This window comes from Cricetulus griseus, chromosome 4 (assembly GCF_003668045.3).
Source record: "Cricetulus griseus strain 17A/GY chromosome 4, alternate assembly CriGri-PICRH-1.0, whole genome shotgun sequence".
Lineage (NCBI taxonomy): Eukaryota > Metazoa > Chordata > Mammalia > Rodentia > Cricetidae > Cricetulus > Cricetulus griseus.
Genome location: NC_048597.1, coordinates 123,260,044 through 123,280,629, shown reverse-complemented (window position 1 = coordinate 123,280,629; position 20,586 = coordinate 123,260,044). Strand labels below are relative to the sequence as shown.

General features: G+C 41.0%; 1 protein-coding gene across 3 annotated transcripts in view; it reads left to right on the top strand.

Moving 5' to 3' along the window:
* The window catches only part of Arhgap42 (Rho GTPase activating protein 42), a 224,442-nt gene that overhangs the window by 123,176 nt on the left and 80,680 nt on the right, over nucleotides 1–20,586 (top strand). For all 3 annotated transcript variants that reach the window (XM_035444354.1, XM_035444353.1, XM_027415152.2), the window contains exon 4: nucleotides 13,089–13,160. In XM_035444354.1, the coding sequence (XP_035300245.1) occupies nucleotides 13,089–13,160 (72 nt within the window). The remainder of the gene's footprint in view (nucleotides 1–13,088; nucleotides 13,161–20,586) is intronic.

Below are 20,586 nucleotides of genomic sequence, written 5' to 3'. Positions count from 1 at the left end.
TCCCCCAACTCCTCCCCAGGGATAGTGAGGTCCTCCACAGGGGACCTTCAAAGTCCTTCATATCGTTTGGAGGAGGGTCTAGGCCCTCCTTGCAGTATCTGGGCTGCAATAGTTTCGCTCCATAGGAAATGGGCTCCCAAAGTTAGATAAAGACTGGCTCCATTGTTAGAGGTCGCATAGACTGTCTTGGCCTCCTAGATGGTACCCACATTCAGAGGGCTTGGTTTGTTCCAATGATGTTTCTCCAGCTTTATGTGCTCTCAGTAGGTCAGGTCAGGTGTTTCTGCGGGTTTCTCCAGCATCGTCTTGGTTCCTTTGTTCATCCCTCCTCCCTCTCCACAACTGGATTCCAGGAGTATGGTTCAGTGCTTAGCTGTAGGTGCCTGTTTCTGCTACGAACAGCTACTGGATGAAGGCTCTAGGAATGGTAACCAAGGTAGACATCAATCTCATTATAGGGGAAGGGCATCAATGGCATCCTCTCTACCACTGCCTGGATTTTTAGTTGGGGTCATCACTGTGGATCCCCTAATATTTCCCCTGTGCCAGACCTATCTCCATACCTGTACTGTCTCCCTCTATCAAGGCATCTCCTTTCTTGCCCTCCTCTATTCATCCCCTGTCTCAGTCCTCTTGTTCTCCTCCCCCCCTCCCCTTCTTCCCTTCCCACCTCTTTCCTCACCTGGCCCCATGCTTCCACTTTGCTCAGGGGTCCTTGTCCCCCTCCCCTTCTTCTTGGGACTATGCAATCTTCTCTTGTGGTCCTCCTTGTTTCCTAGTTCCGCTGGCAGTGTGGATTGTAGACTGGTAATCCTTTGCTCTATGTCTAAAAATCATGTATGAGTGAGTACATACCATGTTTGTCTTTTTGTTACCTCACTCAGGATGGTTTCTTCTAGTTCCACCCATTTCCCTTTGAATTTCAAGATTCCATTGTTTTTTTCTGCTGAGTAGTACTCCATTGTGTAAATGTACCACATTTTCTCTATCCATTCTTCAGTTGAGGGGCATCTAGGTTGCTTCCAGGTTTTGGCTATTACAGATAATGCTGCTATGAACATAGTTGAACATATGTCCTTATTGTATGAATGTGCATTCTTTGGGTATTTGCCCAAGAGAGGAATTGCTGGATCTTGAGGTAGACTGACTCCCATTTTCCTGAGAAACTGCCATACTGATTTCCAAAGTGGTTGTACAAGTTTGCACTCCCACCAGCAATGGAGGAGTGTTCCTCTTTCTCCATATCCTCTCCAGCATAGACCGTCATAGGTGTTATTGATTTTAGCCATTCTGACAGGAGTAAGAATTATACAGTGGGAAAAAAGAAAGCATCTTCAACAAATGGTGTTGTTTTGTTTATTTATCTGTGTGAAGCTTGGAGCTGTGTTCCAGTGAGACAACCAGCGGCAATCTGAGAAGACAGTTGATCTGCGTCCTAAAGCCCTCTTTTCAGTCTCATCATTACTAGCCAGTTCCACAGGAAGGGAAACAGCTTTGCACAACCCTTGTAGTGGTGAGGGTTAAAGGCAAACTGGAATGCCCTCTTGATTTCAGATGATTAGGCCATAGGTTCCCAGAGGATGGTCCTTGGTGAGGGACTTCTGTGAAGAGACAAGGGTGTTGGGGTCCTGCCAAGTTAAATAAGCACACTAGAATAAGGGCAAAATGAGGCAGGAGAGCAGAAACAGGGGCCTGTTGGAGTTGCTAAAGAAGGAAACAAATTTTGCTCAATTTGGCCAGTGTTCTCCTTTTCTGTTGCCCCCTGCCTCAGTGTTCCTGTTGCAATATGGTCCCATAGGAATGTGGATAGACTGTACCCTGACTGGAAAGCTGAAGGGTGACAAGAAGCTGGGATTTTCATGACTCAGTCTTCCACAGTTGTTTACATGCCTAATTGAATTATTGGCACAGGGTAACAAGGTGTCTTCCAATGATAAGCATGACATTGCTTATTCATCCCCAATAAACGTCTAGGGTCGGGTTATTCTGCCTGAGAGCATTTAGTATGCCTGAGCTCCCTGCCCCATTCCAGCTGTTTATTCAAGATCCAGTTCCAAATGGTAACCAGAACTGATGAAGAAGTAGTATGTTCCAGAAGGTAATGCTAAAAGCCCCTGACTTTGGCTCTCTCAGTAGAAAGTGTTTGACATTCATTATAGGCCAAAGGATTTCTTCCCCCAAAGTCACAAGGGGAATCCATATACTCAGGCTTTATCTTTTTTAGTAGTTCATTAAAAAAATCCCATACTCAATTAGTATGTACATGAATGAGATACTCTTTGAGGCTGAAGCTGGTGTTTGAGTAGGAAAATTCTATTAGCATGCACAAACGCAGAGCCAACACTAGGTATAGTATCAATTAGTTTAATAGGGGGTAGCTCAGTTGGTAGAGCACTTCTTAGTGTACAAACACCCATTTTTTTTTTTATCAATTCCCAACTCTATACAAACCAGGTGTGGTGGAAAAAGCCAGCGATTTCAACCCAGGAAAAGAAGAGAAAGGAGAATCAGAAGTCCAAGGTTATTCTTGGTTACCTAGTTAGTTGAAAGTCCCTCTGAGTTCCGTGAGACCATGTCTCAAAATAAATGAACAAAATTGTTATATTTTTTATTCTCTGCCATTTCATTTTTAAATTCATTCTCCAATATGCTCTTCATCTCTAGCCAATGGATGTGTGATAATAAATACATTTTTGGGGGGTGGGGGTCTAATAACTACACTCCATGGCCAATGCTTAAGAAAGAAAGTGGGAAGCACCCATGTGTGGCTGGGAAATTGACAGGACCACAGACATCTTCTAGAATATTGGGCTGGTCCATGTCATCTGGAAATCTTAAGAAATTCCGGAAGACAAACCAGGAGCATTAAAGATGGATCAAGAGATGACACAGACTGAGGTTTCTGGGGATGAGAAACTTTTTAGATAGATGGTAATGGGGCATGTGAGCCTGGGAAGGAAAGGTCACATTGTGAACTAGGGCCTATGGGTCATGTGTTGTTCCATTTGGAACGAGAGATGACTTACTGTGTGTGAGAAGAGGAGGAAGTTACAAGGTCTATGACAAGGTCCTTCACTGGATGTTGCCCTAAGAGTTGATCAAAGCCCGAAGCAACCACTCTTCTTGTTTAGATACCACTGTGATCTCTGTGGGAATTCAAATACAGGAGTAGGGCTTGCGAAAGTTCATGGGCTGAGACGTGCAGAAAGGATGCTGCTCAATACCAGAGACATGATGGGAGGCATGCTGTAGCCGTGGAGGTGCGTCCGAAGGAGAAACCATGGGCTTGGATGTTTGGACAGGTTACTGGTTCTGCTATCATTCATTAGGTGGTCTTTGAGAGAGTGTTTTGTGTTTTGTTTTGCCAAGACAGGGTCTTTCTGTGCTGTCATGGAACTCTCTCTGTAGACCAGGCTGTCCTCGAACTCACAGAGGTCCACCTTCCTCTGCCTCCAGAGTGCTGAGATTAAAGACATATGCCACCACTGCCTGGCTCCTGGAGGGGAATATTGAGCATCAGTTTAACAAGTGCTGTGATCTGAAAGTGATTGTAGCTGAAGGTTAAGACCAAAAGAGGTTAGAAGTTAGTGGTGTGGTAGTAACCGGCTGTGTTTCTTCTGGGGTCTCCTTCTCACAGATAAGGAAAAGGAGTGTTGTTTTCTGTTGCCTGTCACTCTTGCGAAGAGAATCTGTGTGGTGTTGGCGAATTGCTTACCCTTTTCATGAAGAAGGGGCTGAAGGGATGTTCTCATTTAATTGGTCTAGAAAGGATTTGACAGCTGGAGAGTGTGGAAAACTGGCAGGTAGTTTATTTCTAGATCTGGGTTTTAAGAAGATCAGGGACAAGGGTTGCAACACATGGAACTTATTTATGAGGTAATTCTTAGCCATGACTAAGAGCCTGTGCTCAAATGCCTGGGAAAGCTGAAAGAAAAAAAAATCCCTGCAAAATAAATTCTATCTGTTTGCAGATTTGCTGGGCTTGGGTGACTCTTGGTTGTTCACACATCTCTGTAGTCCTCCAGCAGAGAGCCGAAGTCTTCTCTTCTGATGACTTTTCCCTATTTTTATTTTTTAACAACACAGAAATCCAATCGGTTTGCTTATTTAATTAAGGAATTATTTATTTAGAAAGATTATTTTCTCTTCCCCACGGCCTTGAGAGATCTTTAAAATGTCTCCAAGCAGACACTGCAGGGGTAGTTGATAGTACAGATACACTCTGGGCTCCGGCACTGTATTGACTTCTGGTGCTATATTCTCTCTTAACTGTAAAGTTCTAATTACTAAGTTTCCTGTGTTTATGGCAAGAGAGTGTGTGACATAAACATCCCATGGAATGGGATGACTTCTTTTCAGGGAGACTGAACCAAGAATGAGTTGTATTCTTACAGTTGTTTTTAAGGGGTACTTCCTTATTCCCTAATTTTCCAAACTTTAATTGATACAGTTGCCTGTGGGAAGTTCTTCACCTTAAGGTGAATCACTGTCGAAAGCCCTCCTTATCCTCCCTGGAGCCATGCAGATTCTTACCTCGCCTGTATTTTATTGCAACTGCTTCATAAGCCAGGAAAAATCATTATTATTCCACTCAGCTTGACTTTTATCATATATATAAACATGCTTCAGCACCACATGAACCTGTATTTTGGAATGTACTCAGCAGGACAGGGCTTTCAAAATGATTTATGACAGGGAATAGAACAGACATATTTATAGGTTGAAAAATTCTGACAGCAATATGTAAACTCACCAATCAAATTCCATAGCTCTTTGTTTTTTAGTTGTTAATATTATTAAATATTATGGTTTGGGGTATACTGATCCTTCAGGTAATGGCTTTAGGGGGCAGAATTTGTTTTTGGTCCTGCAGCATATTCTTTATTCTGAGAGGTGTTCTAATGTACATTGCTAGGAAGGTTAGCACTTGAGTCCAACCCAGACTGGCGTCAATCTCTGGTTTTGCTGCCTAGGATCTGTTAGCAACCTTAGGTAAATTATTTTATTTTTTTGGGTTTCAGCACCATTATTTGTGAGATGGGGGTAATAATTGTACCTTTCTCATGTGGCTGTTATGTGGATAGACAGGGAAATCCTCTGTCTGGTAGAAAGCTCTGGATGTTGCTGCCTATAGACGCTAGAATCCTGTTGCTGCTCCCTGGTAGGAGCAGCCTTTTCAGTGGTTCCCTCTATGCTTTCAGGCCTGATGCTCTGGAACTGTCCCATTCACATACATATGCAGTATTTTTTTCAACCATTTTTTTTGCCATTTTAAGATTGTTATTTTCTGAAGAAATACTTACTTGGCTCCAGGCAGAAGTGTGCCGGATAAGGCTAACCCTAGCCACAGAGGTACACACATACACCTGTATGATGAGCCTGATGTGTAGCACTTGCTGAGAGCCACATTGTAACATGTGACCAAAGGTTCTTGAGTGCATGAGTCTGTTGCAGCACATCTCCAGCCTGACCTAGCCTCCTGAACTTTCTGTGTTCTTCCTGTGACAGGTCAGTTTCTGTTTTCTTTAAATGCAACTCTGTCTTGCTGGATCCCCATGTTGTTTGTGCACATCTCTTGACTGACACCTTCCCCTACTTCTATAAAACTGCTATAAGTAGTTTAAGGAATCTCACATACAGTGGGATAGCTTTCTTCTGGAAGTTTTAGCCATTCAAAATGACCCAAATATTATATAGCTGTCATTAAAATATACTAACACCTAACTACTAAGATATAATTACTGCCACAACAGGGACTCTGGGGTTTAATTAATCCATTTTCTTTCTTCCTACAAGCTTATGAAGACTGTCAAAAACTTGTTTAATATAATAAATGAGCAGCTTCAATCAGACAAGCAATTTTATGCCAAGGGCATTCTTTGTGATGACTTGAAGGAAGGGCACAACAAATCATAAAGAAGAAATAACATTTCGGTACACTTGGTTGTTGGAGGGTTGGCGAATATATTGAATTATATCAATTTACCTATTTGCTGAAACTCTCTTCTCCTACCCTCATACATAAAGCCATTTTTCTTTGAACTAAGTTAGGGTATGAAACACACACACACACACACACACACACACACACACACACACACACACACACACAAAGAAATATTCTGGAGGCTGCAATGTGCTTCTGGGTTTTGAGGTCTGGAGATGTGTTTTTTAGGAGCCTGTGGTGTTGATATACCTTAGCTGGCTGTAATGGGGTTATCTTTGGCCACCTCGTATAGTGTTAGTAAGAAAACAACACTGGAATGTAATAGTGGCGCCACCAGAGGCACGCAGGCCCAACAGGTCCTAGAGTTTCCGAGTACTGAATGGAGTCACCTTACCAATATCTACAAGGAGCCCTTTGCCTGAACAAGGCAGGAGGGGCCATTCAGCACACTGAGGAGCCTCATCAGAGGTCACAGCATTTCTTATCTCTGATTGAGAACTCGAGTTCTGAATGGCGTTCATGAAGCCCTCCTGGACGGAGTCTTTGAGTTCATACCGTCTTTTTAAAGTCTATAAAAATCCTAATTGCATACTCTGTTCAAAATTGGAAGAAAGTATTAATGTACATGTAGTTACAGATGGTTGGACTAATTATTGTCCATAGCCTTTAGGGTGCCAATTCTAATTTGAATTCTTGGGTGTCTTGTTATTTCTTGCTGGAAAGCAACCTGACTTTCCTTTTTCTCAGATTCCTTTAACGTTTCATTGTTGTCAATTTATACACTAAGAAACAGTCGTCATGACAATGATAGAGCAGCCACAGGGGAGGAGAAGACCACATGCTGCTGTTACAGATGCTGTAGTTACAGGTGCATTTACCAGAGTTTCCTCAGTGCTTCTAGACTTTAAAGGTCCTTTGGCTTTGACACTGGCTTTTGTTGTGCTGCCCTTGCTGTCCACAAATGTTGTCCTCTTGTCTCAGTCTCTTAGGTGTGGGACAATGGGCATGCAACACTGCATCTGGCTCAAAAATATTCTTTGTTGATCTTCTTACTAGGGATTGAACTCACTTAAGAATAGCAGCATCAAAAGCTAAAAGAAGTATCTCTGGGGTCAAATACCCCAACACTTAGAGAATTTCATCTGGCGCAACCTAGAGTTATGACAGAACCAGATCAGAGTCATTGAATATCTGTGATCTACTTTCTTCTCTGTTTGACTCTTTCATGGTTCAATGGTTTTCAGTCTCTCTGCCATAAGATAGATGATTTTACTGCGAAGCAGCAAGCTACAATTAGACTTATGTCCTTTGGGAAGAATCACATACCCTAGAAGCACAGACTTGCTGCCATTTGTCCCCAGTGACCATACTTGCGCAGTTATGAAGCCTGATGTTGATCAGTGAGACTTCCCTTCTACATTTGAATACAGTAGTAATTCAATAGAAGACTTTTTCTATCATTTCAAGAAGTGACATGTGTGTAAATGCACCTCATCTGATCAGAGTGGACTTAATATATTGGAAGAGTTAATGCTTCATAAATTTAATAAATTGATGATAGGCATAAATATAAAGATTTCATTTCTGTAACTAAGCTATGAAATGAAGTCCTGTTGTCATCTTCATTAGACTGAATAACGTGTTCAGTATTGCTCGGTGTCAGGGTGTAGGCTGAGAACTGACCAAGTTCACACAGGGCAGGACATGGAGTGTAGCCTTGCCGATCTTTTGAAAAAGGGTAGATTCATGAGCGTGGTTATCCAAGCTTTCATGTCTTTTCTCAATATATTCTTGCAGGAAATGAGTATCATCACTTGTAAAAATAGAGTTAGATGAACAATGCTATTAATTTAAATCTGAGTTGGAGCTCAGCAGCTGAGATCCACAGTGTTGGGGTTCATGGTGGAACACTGACCTGAGCATGGAGAGTTAACATACAAATATTGAAGTAACAAGTTATATTGAAGGAGGAAATAAATGGCTAGCTGTGGTATCCAGACAGCTTGCATAGCTTTTCTTTTTAAAGATATAGATAGGATTTTTCATAGTCATTTGCTGACAATAGAAGACATAAAATAAAATACATTTCATTTTTGAGGTCAATCCATATGCTCTGTTCCATGCCTTGTATGAATTTTGATCTCTGAGTTATGGTTTAGAAGTACAATAGATTTGGTTGATAACTGAGGAAAGGGTTGCAGGTTTTAATGGTAGAAAGATAAATTTACCCGGGAAATGGTGGCAGTGCAGCCTTTAATTCCAGGCAGATGGATCTCTGTGAGTCTGAGGCCAGCCTGCTTTACAAAGGAAGTTCCAGGACAGCCAGGGCTGTTACACAGAGAAACCCTGACTTGAAAAACAACAAAACCAAAAACAGTCAAACAACAACAAAAAATAAAAGAAAAGGAAAAAAAAGTGAAATTGGTGGGTACCCTGGGGGTAAGCTCTGGAGTAGCCCCCCAACACTCACACCTCACCAGTGGCTCTTTCCTACAAGATGCTGAGGAGGAAGAACTGGGAAGGCTTTGGAACACAGCTGAAGAAGGATGCTGGTGTGTCCTGCCAATGCTGTGAACTTTCCCAGTCGTCAATACCCAGTGGGAAAAGGGTCTATTATCATCGGGGAGACTATTCGTAGATGTCTTCAGCATTGATTGTGCCTCATCCTCTCTACAGTATATCTGCATGAACTGCCTTCTTTTCATTGATTGGCTATATTGACAACGTCACAGGATATTACTTTTACAGTGAGGTGCATACACTCGAGTTTTCTTGTTGTAAATGGCATCATCTGTTAATAGCTGTCTCAAGCAGCTACTCTGGTTGTCTGGCTTTACTGTAGAGCATCTTTATAGATTTGCTTCCTATCTGTGAGTAGTTTGGGTCTGTGAAAGTCTGAAGTCATAACATCTTATCAGTTAGAAAGTTGCAGGATAATGGCGTGCTAGATAATGATGTGTCTAGAACCATTAGCACTGTTTTTTAACCAGTTCCTGGGGGAGGGGGGCGAGTAAAATTTTAAGGAATCTTTAAGATTCCTTTCATTCAATGACTCTTTTGTCTACAGCCATACCACCCTGAATATGCCCGTTCTTGTCTGATCAATGACTTTTTTGTTTGACAGACAACTTCCCAGCAGTGAAAACCAGGGACAGTCATTCATGCAGGATGACACTTGAACTTCCACATTCGATAGAAAATTGTATCATGTACATGTGAAGGAAAGGAATAACAGCATTTTTGGAGACTCTTTACTTCTAACCACATAAAAACAGCTGCAGCCTTTGCTTTTGAGAGATGACTGACTATCACTGTGGCTGATTATTAGAATCACTTCAAGCAACAAAAAATAAAAACAAGAAACTTTACTGGTTGGTTTAATGCAATTTACCCCACAGATGCAGGGCTCTGTAAAACTCACCATGGCAGAGTGGATTTAATAGGAGGAGTTAATGCTTTATAAATCTTAATAAACTTATGTTGGGCATAAATATAAAGATTTAATTTCTGTAAGCAAGCTATGAAATGAAGTCCTGTTGTCATCTTTATTAGAATGAGTTTGAGTAATTTGTTCAATTTTGCATAGTGTCAGATTGTAGCTGAGAACTGACCAAGTTCACACAGGGCATGGACTGGAGCCTTTTTTTTTTTAAATCTGATTTGTTTCCCTTTTACTGAAAATAAGTGAAGTCGTTCTTAAACTATTTTGAATGCTAATTATGAGCCAAGAGCTCTAAAGATAAAGCCAAGGTTTAGGTAATAAATAACGATTAGAAATGAATTGTCAAAAATCACCAAGATAGCCGGGCATTGGTGGTGCACACCTTTAATCCCAGCACTCGGGAGGCAGAGGCAGGTGGATCTCTGTGAGTTCGAGGCCAGCCTGGTCTCCAGAGTGAGTGCCAGGATAGGCTCCAAAGCTACACAGAGAAACCTTGTCTCAAAAAAAACCAAAAAAAAAAAAAAAAAAAAAACCAAAAAAAAAGAAAAGAAAAAAACACCAAGATATTTTTTAAGACTTTAAGTTATCATAAATATTTATCAATAGTATTAAGATTGCTCTTATATGCTCTTATATTTTTCCTAAAATACCCCTGAAAGGTCATACCAAATCAGACATTTCACAGATGTGGAATCTAGATCCACCTGAACTCTGTGACTTGATTGCATGTCGAGGAAGAATTTTAGTAGATCCCTCTCACCCTCCCTCCCCATCTCTTTCCCCCTTTCTTCTTCATGTTCTTCTTCACCTCTCTCTCTTTTTTTTATAAATATGGAGAGAAATAGCTCTATGTGACCAAAATTATATTTCTCTACATTAAGCAAAGTAATGGTAAGTTTTGCCCTTCCCCCCAAATCACACCCTCTTTCAGGAATTTACAAATAGAATTTTGCTGTGTTGGTCACCATTTTTCTTTGCTCTGCAGGAGCAACAGTGCCTTTTAATTTTCCCATGACTTTAAAGTCTCCTTTGTTTCATCCATAGATCATGACAGAATTGGATAATTCCATACATGTGATTGATGCGTGTGCAGAAAGGAGAGCCCTGCGTTCCCTAGAGAGATGCAAAGATCAGGGTTAGAAATAGCCAAAACTGATTGTAAAACCACTTACTGTCCTTTAGTGCTGTCCATTGCATCCAAATCTCTTGAATTTAAATCCACATATTGTGAATAGGATCCGTTTGATTGCACAGCCAACTCTCTATGTAAAAATACCACAAAGTTACAATAATTTAAAGGAAAAATTATACTCAAAGTTATGACTGGATTGATAATGTTGTTAAATTAATATGAGTTTCATTTACTTCAAATAAACATCTTTTAAATAGTTGTGGAATTTAAGAAACTTCAGAGGATGGAGAGGCAAATATGTATTAAGAAACTGCCATGTGACGAATTCATGTTAGTGATTTCAAAGAAGTACTTATTTCTCTTGTGGCTTTTAAAACACTTTAAGAGGTTGAAGAATAAGGAGTCTCAGTGTTATCAGTTTTTGTGCTGAGATGCCAGCAAGGCTGGGTCTGTGTACCTCTTGAGTTCTTGATACATTCCAGATGAGTTTTGGCGAGTTTGACTTCACTTCTCGTGGACCATGGCTTTACTCTCTGTGCATGAGGGCACTCATGAGCATTTGGCATCCACAGGGCACTTACCCAAGCACTCCGCTGTTATCCCCACCACCCACTCCCCCATTTGTTTAGTACCTTTTCCTTTAAAAATTATTAAAAATTATTAATGCATATGTCCATCTCTGTGTGAGTTTGTATATGTGTGGGTGTCTGTAGAGGGAAGAAGAGGGAGTCAGATCCCCTGGAGCTGGAGTTAAAGGTGCTTGTGAGCCTCCTGGTGATGGCAATGGGAGTCAAACTGGGATCCTCTGCAAGAGCTGCATGATGTTGTTTTCACCCTCAGCTTCGCTTTCACAGAACAAGATTCTGGAGCAGGGTAGGGAGAGAGAGGACAAATCCAAAAGCAAAAGGGTAGTGTGGAAGGTCCAGAGACAGGAAATAAGATCTCCCATGGTCTTTCCGTTTCACTTTACCTAGTTGCTGACTTCAAGCCCTGGGATGGTGCTGTGCTGCTCACATTCAGGGTGGGTCTACTCCCCTTAATCAATCCTCTCAGGAAACAGGATTTTGAAGTTGAATAATGCCAGGGTTGTGGGAGATAGCATCAGCATTTTGTTTTTGCTGTTTGGTACATTATCTTTGTGCATTCAGATTATGGAATTTAAAAATAAAATTCCGCCTGGGTTGGTGTCTGGGTAGTTAAAGCACTTGCTGCACACCTGTAACTACTTGAATTCAGATCCCCAGGATTTGCATAAAGCTGGACTTGGTGGCACACATCTGTAATCTCAGCGCTGCTAAGGTTAGATGGGAGGTGCAGACAGGAAAATTCCTACAACTTCACAGGCCAGCTAGTCAGTGTGCACTGTCAGGAAAAAGAAAAAAGCTATCTCAAACACAGGTGAAGCTGAGGGCTAACACCCAAAATTGTCATCTGACCTACACATGAACGCCATAGTACCTGTGTGTCCAAAGTACACACACACACTATTTAGAAAAGTGAGCAAATGTAACTCAAATAGAGGCTAACCAGAGTTATGAAAATAAGTGAAATAATTAAAAATGAAAACCTTATATTGGTATTTTATATATGATTCCAAAACTTATGGAAAAACCATGTGATCTCATGCTTACAGAAAAGTTGTAACAGGAAAGCCACGTGTTTAAGCTATCATGTTTGAAAACTGGGTTTCACTTCCTCAACTTTTCACTTGCTTCATATAGAGTGGGTCATACAGGTCATACCAAGCCATTACAGCGGGAGAACAAATCATTCATCTTGTTACTAGGTCCTTCTTCTCTTGCTGACTTTCTAAAAGTTGGTGTGTGTGTGTGTGTGTGTGTGTGTACATGTGCATGTGTCTATTTCAACATAGTGTCACCCTTAGAAATTTTCGTCTCTGTTTGTCCAATTCCTGATGCTTGCAGTTTTCTTGCCCATCTACCGTTGGAAGATTATCTGTTTTAGAGTTCAAGTGACCCTCTTGGAACATGGAGACAAAGCACTCTTTGTTGAAATGAAATCAAGTACTGTTTTAGTTTGGGTGGAAATACAAGAGCCTTCAGGCAAATCCCAAGTGCAAGGAAACTCATTAAGTTAGAGAAATTGAGCCTTATTTTATTTTGTACCTGTGGGAATCTAACAGCCTAATGGCAAACTGAAGAGCTATGCCAATTTTAGGATGATGCTCAAAGTGGAGACATTACACCAGTGTAATTAAATGTAAATTTAATTTACTTTGCATTTGTAATTTCTAAATTCAATTTAATACCCAAGATGCCCTTTTCTTAGTTAAACTTAGAAGAAATATAAACATGCAATTAACAGTTTCAGTAAAAGAAGTACTTATTTTCATATTATCCACATTGTTGTTAGTATTAAGTGAAATCACAGAGAAACCCATTCTGCTATCAGATTAAAAAAGTACCTTACAAAATGTAAGATGTTTTTTTATAGAAACAGATTAGAGAACAAAAATTGCATTCCATACGCTGAAGGGAGGAAATCATTTTTGGTATTATTGACATGAAATTATACAGAATTTAATATATGTACATTTTTATTTTCAGATCCAAAATGCTAATGATGTATTAATTGCACCACTTGAGAAATTTCGAAAAGAACAGATCGGTGCAGCTAAAGTAAGTGTGACTTTTTCTTATGCTTTATATATTCTCTTGATAATTAAAGGTGATATAACATCAGTTGTTAACGTTTTGAAGTTAGAATGACCTATTAAAATATTTTGTATGCTTAAAATGACATCATTTTAAACTTTTCTTTTTTAGATAGCCTGTTACAAAGCTGGAGTTCCTTTAAAAACTAAACAGCAGTCTTCTCCTGAGTAGAGAGCATGTCTGTGTATTACATGGGCTTCTCATGCCCTGCAATGGTAGGGAATACACACTTTTGAAGACTGGAGTAGGAGAGTTTGAAAAATTAAAGGAGGCATTGTCCTTACTGGAAATAAAATAAAATTAGGTTTGCTATGTACTAAAAATTCCATCAAGAACTTTTATTATTCTTTGTAATGTTTTTCATGATGAATGTTTTGTGGGAAAAACTAAATATTTTTGACAGAAAGCCTTTGCATTACTGTTTACTGATTATCAGCTGGCTAAACTTCTGCACCTAATTTTGAAACTACTTGAATCTACTCTCTTTAATTTTTTAAATTCACATATTTACCTCTTATTTATTGATTTGTGCACATTCATACACACAGAGTACAGTGAGCATATGGAAATCTGAGGACATCTGGCAGGAGTTGGTTCTCTTCTTCTTCTGTGTGGATCCCAGGCATTGAACTCAGATAGTTAGGCTTGTCAGCAGGTGCCTTTACACGATGAGCCATCTCACTGGGATCCACTATCACTCTGCTCTTTTTTGTAAATTTTATTCTTTGACAACTTTTGACGTGTGTATGATGTTACCCCCCCCAACTCTTCAGCTTATCCCTCCCTTGTTTGCCCATGTTCTCATCTGTGTTGGACTCTGATGTAGTCAATTAATGACAACCGTCTCCCTCCATTCCAGCAGCAGTGTTTGTTCTTCTGTGGGATTATTTTTCTCTCCTCTCCTTCATTTCTTCTGGCTGGAATAATATAATTTCTTACTGACTGGTCTGCACACCCTCATTTTAACCTGTCAACAAAACTTGTCATGTTGGAGCCTGTCATGCTTCCTCTCAGGAGACCTTCAGTAGTTGTGGTTTTAACAGAATATGTAATTCTAATAATATCTCCTACAAGTTGGTTCCTTGCTACAAATCATTGCAGACATGGATGTTAGCTTGCCTTCCTCCAAATGCCCCAGAGTGTCCACACTCTTGCTCAATGCTTACCCTCTCCATTTTGACATCCTGCTAGTGACTTATCTCATATGGCAGCATCAGGAAGCAGACTTCCTCATTCATGCCCCTTTCCAATGTTCTTTTCTCATCCACAAGGGACATTTTCCCTTTTCATAGGTCTGAATAGTTCTTAGCCTTATTTCCCATAATAAGTCATCAGGTTTTGTCTTGAATTAGAGCATTGCGCACGCATCTCCACCAGTTTAGATCAGATTTCACATGAAGAATGAATCAGAACCCCTTCTGTTAATTAACTCAGCAAATATTTACTATTCTCACAGTTGCCTATGTGGCAAGTCTAGTATTTGATAAGATTAAAGACCACAGATGTAAAAAGAGAGTCATGCTCCTTACCCAGTGTCCCTTACAACTTGGTGGACAACAGACACTAAAGTCACAGAGAGTGCACTAACGATTGGGACCCAAAAGTGGAAGGATGATGTGTAACGGTGCTAGGAGTGGACATCAGTGGTGTGGACCTGGAGTACAGCCGTTTTTCCACTGTAAGGCCTCCACAGCTTCAGGGATGCTTCTGTAACTGGATTAAGGAGCCCCATGAAGTATTCCCTCCTAGGTCTAGCATATTTCACATTTACTCAGTCCATTGTGCAAAAAGTAATTTCAGTTGTTGTGAATCGCTGCTTTCTCCAGGAAGGCTGATGTTAGCTGAGGCTGTTGAAGCAGGAGTAGGAATACCCGCTGTTTTGTTATATGAACTTCTCAATCACTGGACAGAACACCTGAGATACAGAAGAGGAAATTATGATATTATGCCGTTATCCACTGGCTGGGCTGTTAAATGTGAGCAGAATACTTGGTTGTCTATAACACTGATTCTATTTCATGTGCCTGGTGTGTTTACTTCTGAATTGCTAAGGGAACTTCAGGAAGGGGAAAAGTGAACTAGAAGCAAGTGTCCTTTTCTGACGTGTATTATGCATTTGTTTTCTTTCGGGAGTGTGAAGCAAACATATGTGGGGGTGTTTGTCCTACTTGTTGCTTTGCTTCACTGCCTGTTTATTTGAAGGCTTATTTGGTATGTAAACCTAATTGTCCAAAGGACTCTGAAACTTTTCAGTCTGTCCAGTGGAATTTCCCACAAGCATTTGGGGTCAATTAACCAGCCAGTATGGGAAGACCAGGATATGGATGAGCCTAGAATCTCACAAGGCAGTCAGCTTCCCATCGCCTCTCCCCCAACAGGAGTGGAAATCGCTGAATCAAGTGTCTTTGGCTTCACAGCCAGATGATACTGTTCAGCTGAAGTGGACCAGAGCCCCAACCACAGACTTGTGTTCATTCTGTCATGTGCTTTGTGGAGCTTTGAGATACCTGATCCTCCGCTGTGCAAAGTGAGCCTCTTAGTGAGTTCCAGTTGACGAAGGAGACAGGCTGTGCCTTCGAGAGATTAATGATGGGTGATTGAACTAGAGGACAGGACAGGAGATGGGGCCTGCTATTTTTTTTTTTGAGTAGCTGGAGATTAGAAGCCTTATCTTGTCACGGATGTATTTATTGGAAGGTCCTTGGTCTAATAGTATAAAAAGAATTGAGTTCTATTGTAGGCTGCTGGGCAGGATTGAATGTTTGGTTTAACTTATCTCATCGCATTGCTGGTTTAAATTCTGCAAACATGAACTGAAAGTAGGTATTCAGAACAATTACTATGAGAATCCCCAGTGTATGGATGCATCTAGAATAATGTTCTCACAGAGCGAGTTGAATTGTAGCCTTTGGTAGCACTTTTGAAATAAAACGACTCATGTATGTCCTTGACAGTGCTGGAAATCTCCTTGATTCCAGAGGCAACGGAGGCAAGGCAAAGCCACTCAAGTCCTCTCAAGTCCTGTTCCTGATTGTGAGGGTAGACAAAGTTCTGCACTTCTCCTTTTTTTCCAGACAGCATCTTGCTGTGCTCTCCAGATTGGTCTGATTCCTGATTTGGTTCCAGGCAGACCATGACCTCTGTAAGTCCCCTTGCTTTAGCTCCTGAGAGCTGGCATGAAAGGTGTCTGCCACTGCATCTGGATGCATCTGAGTTCTTAGTCAACAACACATTTTACAAAGATAGAATGGATAGTTATAATTGTCACACATTTTTGAAACAGAAGTGACTTTAAGGAGGCCCAGGGCTCATTTCTCATTCAGCACCCCCATGTTGGTGCAGTGAAGACAAAAACTTATTCCCCATACCAGCAGTGTTTTGACTCTTCCAGGATCCCATACTGCTCTTCAGAAAAAGACTTTTGTGAGATATTCAATTTTATTTACTATTAGCAAATAAATTATTATGTAAAATACATCTCAATTACAAAGACGTCTTAGATGTGGCCAAACCTACTCACTTGAAAACCAGGTAGTTAATCTGATTCCCTTGCTGGTCTCTGGAATTCCCAGCACACAGTAGGTGCTGAACACTAACTTTTTTTTTTCTAGATAAGAGCAACTTGAGAAATAGTGGCCATAGAAGTTGGAAGCTGCTTTCATTTCTTTGAGAAAAGCTTTTTAAGACGCTGTTTTTCATTTTTGAAAGATTTTAATGGAAGTCATGTGAACATGCTTCTGTGATTTTAGTACAGAAATAAACAATGCAGCAGTAGTCACTGCAAAGCCTAACTCCGTTCTCTTACATTGATTTCATGTTGAAGGTTGTAACAGAGCACAAACATCCCTTTGTTCCGCCTGAAGAAGGGTGTACTTCTGCCTCTGAACATTTGCTTACTATTTTTAAATGTGCCTTGCTCGTGTTACTTTACTTTGTAGTATCAAGAAGAAAAATGCAGGCAGAACTGTCAGAATTCTGTTACAGACACAGAATCCTCTCTGATAAAACGGCTGTGATCTGCTCTGTTGTCTTCTGTATATAAATGGCTTCAGGTGATCTTGGAGAATTGTAGATTTCCTCAATGGTAAAGCTTTTGTTCACCATTTGAGTTGTTTGTGTAGTGTAGTGGACAGTCTGGGACACAAGATGACAGTAATAAGGAAGGAGATGGTTTATGAGTCAGAGTACGGGTTCCGCAGCTCACTTCTTGCATTTTCGCCTGTAGTCAACAGCCCCATAGGTCCGGGTCTGGGATGGTTTTTTGTGCTGTTTATGACTGCCCAGTGGCTGCTCCACCAGTGACAACATCGTGTCAGATAATAAATCATTTAGTAGCATTTTGAATGTACCTACAATTCTCTTTGTCATTTTTTAAGATTTTATTTTGTTTTAAATGATATGCCTGAGTGTGGGTCTCTCTGTGTGTGTATGTGCATGTAAGTGCAGTGTCCATAGAGGACAGAGGAGGGCATCAGATCCCAGGAGCTGGTTGTGATGGTTGTGAGCCACCTAGCATGATCCTCTCTTGCAAGAGAATCAAACCTTATTGACCTTCATCTCTCCAGCTCTGGGTGTATCTTTTGCCAGGAGAGCATACTCTGAATGTGAGGCCCCAGATGGTATTGCAGGCCATTAAAGACAGCATCACTCCAGCTGCAGTGGAGCTCTTGGGCCCCAAATAAACTCTAGGTGGTGGCCCCAGCCCCAGGCATCAGTATGACTCCCGATGGTATTAGGCACTGTATACATCAACACAGACTCTAGCTGCAGTAGGGTCACAGACCCAAACATATCCCCTGGTAACAACTCAGGCTGGTTGACACCATGGTCACTGGTAGCAGTGTAGTCTACTCAGATCATCATGGCCCCAGCTGTGGCACTTCCCGTAGTTGCCACCATGGCCACAGTTGGTGACCCAGAACCCAGGCATCATTGTGGCCCTTGGTGATGACTTGGGCCATGGACATCATCACAGACACTAGCCTCTAAAGGACCACTGACTAAAACATGGTCCTTAGAAATAACCTGGACCTGGATGGTGCCATAGTCCTTGGTGGCAGAGTAGATCACTAAGGCTGGCATCACCCCAGCCAGAGGGGTTGCCCTCAGATGGGGGCCCAGATCCTGGCCATCCACAAGACCCCTGATGGTGACAGGCACAATGGACATCAACATAGGCCCTGGCTACAGTAGGGCCATAGACTTACACATGACCCCAGGGCTCAGATCAAGTCTGATGACTCCATGGCCCTGGATGACAGTCCAGGCCAATCAGATCGGGAGAATCCTTGTTGTGACGTGGCCCTTGGTCACCTAATTGATCACCTGTGGCAGCCTCAATCCCCAGGACTCCTCACAACCCTTGGTGGTAACAGGGGCCAAAGACATCTACACAACCAGGGCTGTAGTAGGTCTACAGACCCAGCTTTCTCTTCCAGCCTACAAGGGCACTGGAATATATGTGGTATACATACATGCATGAAAATTAACACACAAAGACATCAAATAATAAGTTGAAAAAGATACCATGCCCTAATATGTTGTATCAGCCAATGACAAAGCAGGAACATCTATGAAGCTAATGTTCTGAGTGGGGTATCACCCAAAGCCCCTGCTAAACAATTTTCAGCTTAAGTGAGAAAATAATTTAGATGCTCATATTATGATTTAATTGAACCTAAATTATAGATGGAATTACCACTATTTTTCCTATGAATGTTGCTTTATGTCAGTGGCTGAATTCCAATGCCTAGGAATGTTTACATGTTCCCACCAGTTTTATTTTTCTTTATCCTTATGATCCATTTTTGGGTCTAATACATATTTTTTGGAAATGCTAGAACCATTTCCATGTGCCATATATAAATTATAGTTGACTAATAGATATAGTGGAGAGTCTTGTTGATGTCATAGTGATATTTGTGTTGTGAGATCTTGAGAAATATTGCCATATATTAAGTTTATTCACATTCTTCAGTGGTCAGCGCTTGGATGGACATCAAACTTGTTTTCTTGTAATTAAGTCATTTTTGGTAACAAACCTAGTTTTGGTAATTCTAGGAGAGAAGCTTGGTAAATGGTAACAAAATTTTAAATCTTTGTTTGCTTTGTTTTGAGACATTGTCCCACCATATACCTCTACCCAGCCTAGAGTTCACCATGTAGATCAGGCTTGCCTCAAACTCAAAGACATAGGCCTGTGATTGCATCCCGACTGCTGGGATTAAAGGTGTGCACTACCATGCCTGGCCAAGCTTGAATCTTTGCTTCAATGGGAACTAAACACTCCACAGATTGACTTCTGGCCTCTTTATGCATAGTTATGCACATACAATCACACTCATTAAACCCATGTGTGCACACATGAACCAAAATAAAATAAACAAGTGTCCATGTACTGCCATTTGTCCCGTAACTAGAATATTGGAAACTTTTAAGTTAGGGCCCTTTCATCCCTTGCTTAGTAGAGATTTTGGTGAGATTCTTATAAAATTTTAGTTTCATTATTCCAAAGTCCTGAGACCTTTCAGTAGATAGATGTGATCATGTCCAGGCTGTCGTCCTTTCCCAGTTTTGGAGTCATTGGAAATTTTATTAGCATGCTGCTGTCTATCCTAGACATTGAAACTTTGTTACTACCAAGCTGTTTCATGGCGACATGTTGCTCTACCCCAAGATGCACAGACTTCCAGTGTTGCTGTCCTCAGTGTATTCACTCTAAAAGACAAAAATCTGGCAAGTTGCCCAGTCCCAAGAATACACAGATGTCCCATATTGCCATCCTCCATGTGCTCACTCTATAAGAAAAGAAATAAAACAAATCAAAGAGTTGTGGTGGAGCAGCATTGGTGCTGTCTAAGCACAGAGGGAAGAACAAATCCATTCTGCATGACCAGTGGAGGCTGGCAAAGGCCTGTGGAGTTTTGGCACATAACAGGTGCAGGTGTGAGACTGGCAGAGTCCTGGGTGAGATAGAACATGCTGGCATTCAAGAGGGAGACACAAGAAGAACGGAATTTTCAAGGCAAGACTTATCTTCAGTGAGTTCAAGACTATGTCTCACAAACGACAGCAAAAACAAAAACAAATGCTGAAAGAAAATTCCCAGTCAGTGCAAAGAGGAACTAATGTCCGAGGTGAAGCAGAGGACTGAGAAATGAGGAACTGTCATGTGCAGAGCTTTTGTAGTGTGTCTGAGCAGCTTCCTGCACACCAGAGTAATTAGAGCTTTGTTCTTGTTTGGGAGTTTTAAAAATATGAACTACATTAAAAACTATGGTTTGCATCTTAATTTATCAAGTATGTATGCTAACTGAATATTGCTGTTAGTCCTTGGGATGGACTTTTCCTTTTTACTGTTAGAAACTAAATGTCAGTGTCATATAATCCA